This window comes from Mya arenaria, chromosome 3 (genome assembly GCF_026914265.1).
Source record: "Mya arenaria isolate MELC-2E11 chromosome 3, ASM2691426v1".
NCBI classification, from domain to species: Eukaryota; Metazoa; Mollusca; class Bivalvia; order Myida; family Myidae; genus Mya; species Mya arenaria.
The window spans coordinates 50,455,795-50,467,759 of NC_069124.1; the positions used below are offsets into that span (position 1 = coordinate 50,455,795).

General features: G+C 41.8%; 1 protein-coding gene across 1 annotated transcript; it reads right to left on the reverse strand.

Moving 5' to 3' along the window:
* Window positions 1–547: 547 nt before the first annotated feature.
* On the reverse strand, window positions 548–11,400 carry LOC128229038 (N(4)-(Beta-N-acetylglucosaminyl)-L-asparaginase-like). Its single transcript, XM_052940682.1, has 8 exons — window positions 11,225–11,400; window positions 10,570–10,726; window positions 7,500–7,612; window positions 3,675–3,787; window positions 3,092–3,288; window positions 2,223–2,330; window positions 1,945–2,078; window positions 548–980 (listed from the first exon to the last, which is right to left on the reverse strand). Exons 1-8 carry the CDS (start codon window positions 11,358–11,360, stop codon window positions 886–888), a joined length of 1,053 nt encoding a protein of 350 aa, XP_052796642.1. The 5' UTR covers window positions 11,361–11,400; the 3' UTR covers window positions 548–885.
* Between the last annotated feature and the right edge of the window lie 565 nt (window positions 11,401–11,965).

An 11,965-nucleotide genomic window follows, 5' to 3' on the forward strand; every position in this document is an offset into this window, starting at 1 on the left:
ATACTAGCACTATCATTGCTGTATGTATAACCACATGCGGGACAAGGGGGAGGGTATCCCAGCGCCCCCCCCCCCCCCCCCTAAAATTTACTTTTTATTTAAATGTAGGAGGAAAAAAGTAGCAAAATACGCCAAAAAATGCACCATCTCGGAATATAAATTGTTCAAAATTTCTAGGAGTACCCAAAGTCCCCTGCAAACACTTTAAACCATTAAATTTCGGTTCTGAGGCAGGAGCGCAAGAAAGTTAAAAGTTTACACCCTCTAATGTCAAACCATGGAGCCGCCTGGGATGGTTCCTGCAGTTAAGGTAAGACATCCATCGTTAGGATGCAAACATGTGCTAGTATATTTAAGATATTAACATTAAAATTATTTATATGTTTAACTTATATTGATTAGCCATTATATTATTTTTGCAGGGATAACATTCTTTTATAATACCAATCTGGCGCTACTATTATATGCATATGAATATATTAAAGGGAGGAAATTTAACAAATTTTGACTATGATTATATAGCAATTTTATTTATTTGTTTCTTAAATAAAATAATGTCTATATCATAAACAGCTCTCGGTGAAAACTAAATAAACATTGTTTTATTCAAACTTGACATTTTGTAACTTTAAAAAGTATCTTTACTATTAGCATTTTACAGTATTGCTCGCCGAAAGGGTATAATAAGCTTACCCCCCCCCACACACACACACACCCCATTAATGATATGAATGGCCTACCTGAATTGTCAAGGATTCGAACAATGAATGTTATAGCAATGACTAAATAATTAATTGACGCAAATATCATTGATAACAGGCAAATATGTATTTTCAGCAATGAAAGGCAGATGGTTGCTACAGCGTTCTTGGCACACGAAAACTCTCACGAGCTGCACGTGATGTTGAACACGGTGACGTTAGGCAGTGCTGGCGTCTTGGCGGTGATGGCGAAATTAGTCCACACGTGACAAGCAGCTCCTGCAATGGTAGTAAGCAGATTCTTCAAACAACAAATTGTATCAGGTGGACTGATGTTACTTGTTACATTTTTTTTTAAAGCGACAGTTACTGGTGCCTTTATATCTGTAATTATGACGTGTCAAAAGAACTATGTAATGCGATCGCGTTCATTTGTTAATGCAAATCGCTGTTTAAACCGCGGGATTAGTGTTACAGTAACACAGTTTTAGTTCAATATAGAAGCAAGAGCAGTCACAAACTGTCATATCCCCCGCAGAGTAAAGACAAGTTTCACCTTCGCCTCACGACACAGGGTTACAATTGAACAATGGACGATAACTAAAACATCCTGAAGCTAGAAGAGTCATGGTTTCTGTGCACTGCACTTCTCCTTAATGAGATAGTTATGTATGTTAAAGATGCACTCTTACTCCCACATAAGATTAACAACAATAAATACAGATGTTTTAATATTCCAAAAAGGATGAATAAATGTCGAAAACAATGGTTCTTATGAAGGTATCTACCTAGTTTATTTTGAAAGAAATGTGCATAAAACATGGTATATCTACCTTATGAGACTATGGTAGATCACAGTAAATCTTTTAGCATTCATCAATCATTTAATATTTTTAAGTTTTCAGCTATTAAATACACAGTTACACTCTTGTTATCAGTAACAAATATTTTCCATAATTGCATTATTTAGTTACTAGTATTAGATAAAGGTTCATCAGTCAAATTGTATGTTTGTTATTCATGTGTATGTATTGATTTTGAATAAGAGTGTCACTTTAAGAATTTTGAAGTTAATACTTTGAATACTTTTTTCAAGTGATGCTCCGGACAATACTGCCCGGACACACACTCGCACACACTCTTACCGTTTCTATTCGGCGGGGATAATATAATGCGTTTCAATGGTCTTGCGGTAAGTCCTAAATTAGTGCGGCAGGAGTTAACCAGCGATCACGTGACTCACCGTAATTGCCATGCTTATCAGCGGCTACAACAGCGCCCTTGAATGTCGGGTACTTCCGTACAATGGTATCGATGGCGCGCTGAGCAGCATTCTGTGGTGACATCCCGGTACCCATAAGGCTGACCGCCTGGTAGCTATACACGATAAAGACAATATGTAAAACATTTGTTTTTCATACTAGCGTCAAATATCCAGATGTTATATTCGGCTGTCAAACTGGGGGGTTATTTATTAAAGCCATATTAACCATGTAATACAGTACAGATTAATTTTATTACCTTGGTAGAAACCTCATCATAATGTCGCCATTTCCTGTACAGGCGGCCGCCCCTATATCAGTGTCCGCGTAGGAACCGGCGCCGGCTATCGGGGTGTCACCAACGCGTCTAAAATTGAACAATTTCTGTTAGTATACAGGATCTAACGTTAGCCAATCGACAATGATTAAATAAAGCAAGGATTAAGAAAAAGATCTTCTGAATCAATGTTTTGCTTTTGTGAGTTTACACGAATTGATTACAATGCCGGGCTCTTTTTAGATAAGTTGACATGACTCTAAATTGTGTAGAGTATAGCCAGTTTTTAAAAAAAGGGGGCAGTCTCCTGGAGGGCAGAAGGGTACTACCAAAAAAGGACAGGCTGCAGCACCCTTCCTTTTCTCTTTAGCTAAACCCCTATTGTGTGATTTGTAAGTTTTCTAATGTGTAGAACTGTATAAAAAGAGGGAAGAGTTAAAGGTTCCCGATTTACATATTTGTCTTAAAGCTGCACTCTCACAGATTGACAATATCGACATTTATTTTGATATTTGTCTCAAAATCAGCTGATTTTAGCATCAATGCCTTCAATTCAGTCATATACTAGTTAACCTACCATTGAACATATCTCAATTCGATTGCTTCGAAAACTGCCGAAAAAATCATTTATCTTAAAGCGTTAGTAACGCTTTTAACCATAAAACATCTCATGTCGAACATTAAGATGAAAATCTTTGGTCCGATCTTTTGTCAGAAGTATTATGCCACTGGTTTCCAGACATTTGCTCAATAATCGGCTCATTCCAACACAAAAAATACATCAAACAAAAACACAGTTGTCAAAACAGTCCATCTTTGACAGTGCAGCTTTAATGGAACACTATGGTTACCCAGGGACTTTATATGTAAGGCCGTTTGTGGAAGCTCCAGACGCAACCCTGCCATTGCTGTCAATGGCGATGATTCCAATCGTGTCATGGTTATTTTCACCAATCGTAAACGGGTTCTCATTTGCAGTTGATCTTGCAGTGCGGCTGTTGACTGGATGATATGGTCCACAGAATTTATTTGGGTCAGGAACCACATTCTAATCGAAAAATAAACATGACACTTATATGGAATGCAGGTCCATGGACGGCGATACAATTATAGGAACATGGAGGACAATAGTCATAAGCTAAGAGGTTATGAGGAAGCTCTACTGGCGGGAACCCACGTTTCTACAATAATGAGCGATTAGAGATACTCTTTTTTTGACATTTCTAATGTATCCCTGAAGTCTGCCATAGTAAAAATAATCGTCAAAAGACTCGTTGACGGCCATTTAGGTGGACTAGGAACCCACGATATCTTGGGTGCGAGACTGAGCATGGAACATATACCACAACAAAATAATATCATGTTCATAGTACAGTAGATCATATTTGCATCAATGTATAAAAGTAAAAAAAAAACGTTAATACTCAACCAGACCTCCCGGAAGTTGGGTTGACAGCTGTTGTTCCTCCAAGCCTCCCAAATCTGACGGGAGAAGTCCGAAGTTAGGTTTTCTTCCGTGAAACCCATCTCCACAGCGAACTGCGTGGCTACAATCATAAAACGCAATAAAATAAACTACAAGCTGACCTTGCTGAAATCGTGTACCAAAGATCCCCTAAGAAAAAAGAGGCCACCTACCCTGTTCCTAACGATGTACATGTATATAAAAAATTATGTATATAGGTTTCTTTACTTATCCCAACGAGGAAGGTCTCTTACCCTTGTCCCCACGATGTAGGTCTCTTACCCTGATCCCCACGATGTAGGTCTCTTACCCTGAGCCCCACGATGTAGGTCTCTTACCCTGATCCCCAAGATGTAGGTCCCTTACCCTGATTTCAACGATAGAGGTCTCTTACCTGATCCCCACGATGTAGGTCTCTTACCCTGATTCCCAAGAAGTAGGTCTATTTCCCTGATCCCCACGATGTAAGTCTCTTACCCTGATTCCCAAGAAGTAGGTCTATTTCCCTGATCCCCACGATGTAAATCTCTTACCCTGATCCCCACGATGTAGGTCTTTTACCCTGATTCCCAAGAAGTAGGTGTCTTACCCTGATCCCCACGAGATAGGTCTCTTACCCTGATTCCCAAGAAGTAGGTGTCTTACCCTGATACCCACGAAGTAGGTGTCTTACTCTAATCGCCATGAGGTAGGTCTCTTACCCTGATTCCCAAGAAGTAGGGGTCTTACCCTGATCCCCACGAGATAGGTCTCTTACCCTGATTCCCAAGAAGTAGGTGTCTTACCCTGATTCCCAAGAAGTAGGTGTCTTACCCTGATCCCCACGAGATAGGTCTCTTACCCTGATTCCCAAGAAGTAGGGGTCTTACCCTGATCCCCACGATGTAGGTCTCTTACCCTAATTCCCAAAAAGTAGGTCTCTTACCCTGATCCCCACGAAGTAGGTCTCGTACCCTGATTCCCATGAAGTAGGTTTCTTACCCTGATTCCAACGATGTAAGTCTGTTACACTGATCCCCACGAAGTAGGTGTCTTACCCTGATCCCCACGAGATAGGTCTCTTACCCTTATCCCGACGAAGTATATCTCTTACCCTGATCCCCACGAAGTAGGTCTCTTACCCTGATCCCCACGATATAGGTCTCTTACTCTAATCCCCACGAAGTCGGTCTCTTACCCTGATTCCCTCGAGTAAGGTATCTTACCCTGACCCCCACGAGATAGGTCTCTTACCCTGATCCCGACGAAGTAGGTCTCTTACCCTGATCCCCACAAAGTAGGTGTCTTACCCTGATCTCCACGAGATAGGTCTCTTACCCTGATCCCCACAAAGTAGGTGTCTTACCCTGATCCCCACGATATAGGTCTCTTACTCTAATCCCCACGAAGTCGGTCTCTTACCCTGATTCCCTCGAGTAAGGTATCTTACCCTGACCCCCACGAGATAGGTCTCTTACCCTGATCCCGACGAAGTAGGTCTCTTACCCTGATCCCCACAAAGTAGGTGTCTTACCCTGATCTCCACGAGATAGGTCTCTTACCCTGATCCCCACAAAGTAGGTCTCTTACCCTGATCCCCACGAGATAGGTCTCTTACCCTGATCCCCACGATGTAGGTCTCTTACTCTGTTCCCCTCGATGTAGGTTTCTTACTTTTATCCCCACGAAGTAGGTGTCTTACCCTGATCCCCACGATGTAGGTCTCTTACCCTGATACCCACGAAGTAGGTGTCTTACCCTGATCCGCACGATGTAGGTCTCTTACCCTGATTCCCACGAGATAGGTCTCTTACCCTGATCCCCACGATGTTGGTCTCTTACCCTGATCCCCACGAAGTAGGTCTCTTACCCTGATCCACACGAGATAGGTCTCTAACTCTAATCCCCACGATGTTGGTCTCTTACTCTGATCCCCACGAGATAGGTCTCTTACCCTGATCCCCACGATGTAGGTCTCTTACCCTGATCCCCACGATGTAGGTCTCTTACCCTGATCCCCACGAAGTAGGTCTCTTACCCTGATCTCCACGATGTAGGTTCCTTACCCTGATCCTCACGATGTAGGTCTCTTACCCTGATCCCCACGAAGTAGGTGTCTTACCCTGATCCCCACGAAGTAGGTATTTTACCCTGATCCCCACGAAGTAGGTGTTTTACCCTGATCCCCACGAAGTAGGTCTCTTACCCTGATCCCCACGATGTAGGTCTGTTACCCTGATCCCCACGAAGAAGGTCTTTTACCCTGACCCGCACGAAGTAGGTGTCTTACCCTGATCCCCACGAAGTAGGTATTTTATCCCGATCCCCACGATGTAAATCTCTTACCCTGATCCCCACGATGTAGACCTCTTACCCTGATTCCCAAGAAGTAGGTCTCTTACCCTGATTCCCAAGAAGTAGGTCTGTTACCCTGATCCCCACGAGATAGGTCTCTTACCCTGATCCCCACGAGATAGGTCTCTTACCCTGATTCCCACGAGATAGGTCTCTTACCCTGATCCCCACGAGATAGGTCTCTTACCCTGATCCCCACGAGATAGGTCTCTTACCCTGATCCCCACGAGATAGGTCTCTTACCCTGATTCCCAAGAAGTAGGTCTCTTACCCTGATTCCCAAGAAGTAGGTCTCTTACCCTGATCCCCACGAGATAGGTCTCTTACCCTGATCCCCACGAGATAGGTCTCTTACTCTAATCCCCACGATGTTGGTCTCTTACTCTGATCCCCACGATGTAGGTATCTTACACTAATCCCCATGAGGTAGGTCTCTTACCCTGATCCACACGAGATAGGTCTCTTACCCTGATCCCCACGAGATAAATCTCTTACTCTAATCCCCACGATGTTGGTCTCTTACTCTGATCCCCACGATGTAGGTATCTTACACTAATCCCCACGAGATAGGTCTCTTACCCTGATCCCACGAGATAAGTCTCTTACTCTAATCCCCACGATGTTGGTCTCTTACTCTGATCCCCACGATGTAGGTATCTTACACTAATCCCCATGAGGTAGGTCTCTTACCCTGATCCACACGAGATAGGTCTCTTACTCTAATCCCCACGATGTTGGTCTCTTACTCTGATCCCCACGATGTAGGTATCTTACACTAATCCCCATGAGGTAGGTCTCTTACCCTGATCCTCAAGATGTAGGTCACTTACCCTGAAACCCACGGTGTAGAACTCTTACCCTGATCCCCACGAGATAGGTCTCGAACGTGATCATAAAACTTGTTCTTAATGAGTAAAAGAGATGAAGACCTGGTCCCCAACATGCAAAATAAACCACATGCCCTCCACGCCTACGAGTAGTGATGTCACCTACCTTCGTCCCCACCTAGGAAACTTATTCCTCCATCACCTACCCTTTGCTCCCATGAGCGACAGTGACCATTTACTCTTCCCCACAAAGAGCTAGAGTTATCTTAACCCGGCAGCTCGCGACAAATGATGTCAACTTTTATGTTCCATCAGAGGGAAAAGTCACGTGTCATAGTTCCTCTTGGTGTTGCAACCGACCCTTGAAATAAGTGGGAGTGACTTCTACTGTGGACACCCAGAAAGTGGTCACCTGCCCTGGGATTTATGCATCTTTGTTACCGTTTGTCTAAATCCCCCGTGTGTGGACCCCCTGTCCCCTCCACACACGGAAGGGCAATACGTTGATAGGTGAATTACCTACCGTGGTCCCTACGAGTGATGATGAGTGATGATCTCCATAGTGAGATACACATTCCAACCGCCGCCCCTCCTCCTCACCCACCCCGCACCCCAGAACCCATTAATACCTACCCTGATCCCCGACTATAAGGGTATGGTCAGTGTTATCCAGCACTTTCCGTGCCACCGAGATGGCCTGCTTGATCCGCCGTAGCCCGCCTACCGCCCCCACGTTGTGTGTTACCCTGCAGAAAATAAAATATGTGTTTTACACGTGTTAAAGTTATTTGCACTTTTGTGTTCTGTAAAAATCATAAAGATTTTTTTATTTAGATATATATATTGCATAACGGATGTTGGCATAGAATATTTTTGGCGAATAAAGTAAGCATTGCTCACGTGATCCATTACTACCAAAGGGCAAGAATCAAGGATATTTACTCATAAAAAAGGGTCCTCATCTATGCAAACGTAATGTTTTGTATTTTCTACTAAACTTAAAACGACTTTTTCTTGTGTCCTTCCGTCTTTAAAGGTGAGCCCCTTCTAAAAGCGCATACATTATTATCACGAAGCTAATGGTGTTTCGTTTTATACCGAAATAAGATTATAAATATCTGCATTTAGAAACTACAGTTTACACCCTCTGACACCTATTGCTTGGCAACATTCGCCATACAATAACCATCTTAAGCAGCAAGTCCCTTTCAAATTCCATTTCTAGGATAACATCGTATTAATATCGTGTATAAAACATGTTTCAGACCCTTTGAATCTTATGGCGTGGATTTATTTTCCATCAGCGGGATTCAATACCAACGATTACCCCTTGGCATGCACTGTAAAAACTTCAAGGGAGCCAAGTCCTTTCACTTCATTTACCCAATGCAGGGAGCCAAGTCCTTTCACTTCATTTACCCAAATGTGTTCCTTAACTCAATGTACCCAAATGTGGTCCTTAACTCAATGTTCCTAAATGCGGTCCTTAACTCAATGTTCCCAAATGTGGTCCTTAACTCAATGTTCCTAAATGCGGTCCTTAACTTAATGTTCCCAAATGTGTTCCTTAACTCAATGTACCCAAATGTGTTCCTTAACTCAATGTTCCCAAATGTGGTCCTTAACTCAATGTTCCTAAATGCGGTCCTTAACTCAATGTTCCCAAATGTGGTCCTTAACTCAATGTTCCTAAATGCGGTCCTTAACTTAATGTTCCCAAATGTGTTCCTTAACTCAATGTACCCAAATGTGTTCCTTAACTCAATGTTCCCAAATGCGGTCCTTAACTTAATGTTCCCAAATGTGTTCCTTAACTCAATGTACCCAAATGTGGTCCTTAACTCAATGTTCCCAAATGCGGTCCTTAACTCAATGTTCCCAAATGTGGTCCTTAACTCAATGTTCCCAAATGCGGTCCTTAACTTAATGTTCCCAAAATGTGGTCCTTAACTCAATGTACCCAAATGTGGTCCTTAACTTAATGTACCCAAATGTGGTCCTTAGCTTAAATTTATGTACCCAAATGTGGTCCTTAACTCAATGTACCCAAATGTGGTCCTTAACTTAATGTACCCAAATGTGGTCCTTAACTTAAATTTATGTACCCAAATGTGGTCCTTAACTTAATGTACCCAAATGTGGTCCGTAGCTTAATGTACCCAAATGCGGTCCTTAACTTAAATTTATGTACCCAGAAGTGGTGCTTAACTGAACTTAATGTACCCAAATGTGGTCCTTAGCTTAAATTTATGTACCCAGATGTGATGCTTAACTTAACTTAATGTACCCAAATGTGGTCCTCAACGCAATGTTCCCAAATGTGGTCCTTAACTTAATTCAATGTACCCAAATGAAGTCCTTAACTAAATGTACCCAAATGTGGTCCTTAACTAAATGTACCCAAATGTGGTCCTTAACTAAATATACCCAAATGTGGTCCTTAACTAAATGTACCCAAATGGGTTCGTTAAAGTGATGTACCAAAATGTGGTCCTTAACTTAATGTACCCAAATGATGTCCTTAACTTAATGTACCAAATTGTGGTCCTCACCTTAATGTTTTTGATTGACTTTTGACACTAATTAAGACATACCAATACCAAAATGCGGTTCTTAACTGATTTCGAGGATTATATTTCTCTGGGCAATCGAGTCCAACAGAACCAGGTACGCGCAATAGTGCTGCATTGTAATACAAGACAAACGTAATAGTTTTTGAATATATCAGGTAAATGCACGCACTTTACGCCTAATTAGATATTTTAACTTTTATCAGATCGGTGACAGCGGGGGCAGGAACAGAATCAGACCGGTGCGCGGCGCAATGCTGCACATCAATGCACCGGTCCACCATCTATAGTGTATATCAGATCTTGGTAGATATTTTATCATGGTTTATTGTAAATTTAAACAATTTATTTTGGTAATTTTAGCATGACACGTCAATAAAATTGAGATGTTCGTAAAGCATAAATTAAATATTAATGCATACAATTGCCATAAATTTTGACTCGTTAAAGTGCACATCAAGGAAAGCCATACATGCTGGCATGCCGCATAATTGCGCAGGAACATGCACGTGCACATTGGGTTTGAGTGATCTCTCTTTCGAAAAAACAACAACGACATTTAAAGCAATTTATAGCCTTAAGCTAGGATTTGTTTAAAATATTTTAATCAAAAACTGTTATATTTTATTGGATTTATTTTTTCGACAGGGAAATTGCTAAAACGAGGAAAGACGTGCCGAATTCTTTTGCACAAGTAGTCCAGTAAAAGAGAGCTTCCGGACAAAAATGTGACTACGACGATAACGACGTCGGACAACAGTGTCACTAAGTGTCTACCATACCACTTGAAAGGTGTACTCTCACCAATTGACCGTTTTGACAACTTTTTTGTCATCGAATGAGCCAAATTTTTCATTAATGGCTGGAAACCAGTTTAACAAGACTGCAGACAAAAATCAGATCGCAGTTGTTTATATTTATGTTCGAAAACTGATTATTAATGGTATGAGTAACGGTTTCAGAAAAATTAAATTTTCGGCAGTTTTTACGAAGAATTGACATCTGTTCTGTTGTGTGTTATCTTATATCACTGAATTAAAGGGATTGATACCAAAATCAGCTGATTCTGTGAGAAAAACTAAAAAAGTATCAATCTGTGAGAGCGCAGCTTTAAGAAATACCGTGCGGCTTACCCATCCATGATCATGGCGTCTAGGGTAGTCTCCCCTCGTTCGTCGGGACTTCCGCCGAAGCCAACGGTGTGTCGGCACTGTGCCATCTCGCACGAGTGGCCCGTCGCTTCCACAGCGTCTACGGCCGACCCCTGTCCCGTCGTTAACGTTCGCCAACCTAGGTGACGGGAGTGGGCGTCAATATGTATTCCCACATTCGACAGACTAACATAATTCTCAAAAGGCTCAAACAATATATTTATATTTGAAAATGTATATTAAAACATGTTCTAAATTAAATACATTATGTGATTTGCCAGTACAGTCCCTGGAACCAGTGGCGGATCCAGGATTCGATGTGAGAGGGGGCGTAACTTAGGGGCGTACCCTTTTTACTTGCGCCCCTCCCTCAGAAACGAAATTTATTTGGCGTAAAGTGTTGGCAGGAGGGGTTGGAAGCTTTTCTGTCATTCATCCGAATGTCGGCACGTTCAATGCATTACCACATAACAAATAGCATTGACATCAAGTTTTGAAAACATTCATTTTTCTATAAGTATACTTTATCTGAACGTAATGCTTTATAAGCATATCAGGTACATACGATGATAATATATAATATTCAACATTAATCTATTCAAAAACGAAATCGAAAATAGAGAAAAGATGTACAAACCTGCCTCCACAGCATCCTGGTATGGCCACGTGGTCAACACGAGAGGCAGGCTGTCGATAGGCCCGAGTAAGATGCCGGCAACCAGCCCTAGCACGTGCAGACAAGTGTGCCCCACGAAAACGTACACCAGAGACATTGCAATGGACGATTTGTGTACAGGAATCTTTATGTATATTTCGTAGGCTATTTACACACACACACATAGAAAGGTAAAGGCGGTCAATGATAACGACTTAATATTATATCATTACATGCACGGTCAATCTTGAGAGGTTCGCTTCATTCCGTTACGCTGTGCCCATAAAGTCTGATTTTAATGAGATTGATGTATTGTAAATCATGGACGACTCAGGGGCGTAGCTAGTCCTCTATTTATGGGGATTCATAATTGTGCGGTTTATGAGTCCCCTGGAAAATTTTGAAAATCATGATGCATTCTGGTTCATTCTGGTCGTTCTGATGTGTTTAAATTAGTACTGTAAAATGGACAGCTTTAAGATCATATTGTCAGTATAGGCAGTTACGCGCATGTACGTCCTTGCCGTTTATTTTTTGTCTATTATTTCTAAATATTATTTGTGGTATATCTTCAAATAAAGGTAAGGGATAAATAGTAACACCAACTTTAAATAATTAGTAACACAGGGACAGGGTGCCAGGGGCATACCTAGGCATACCAATGAATTAAGGTTCCCGCGAAATGGCCAGTAAAAAGTCCCACTTCCGGACCGTCAGGGGATA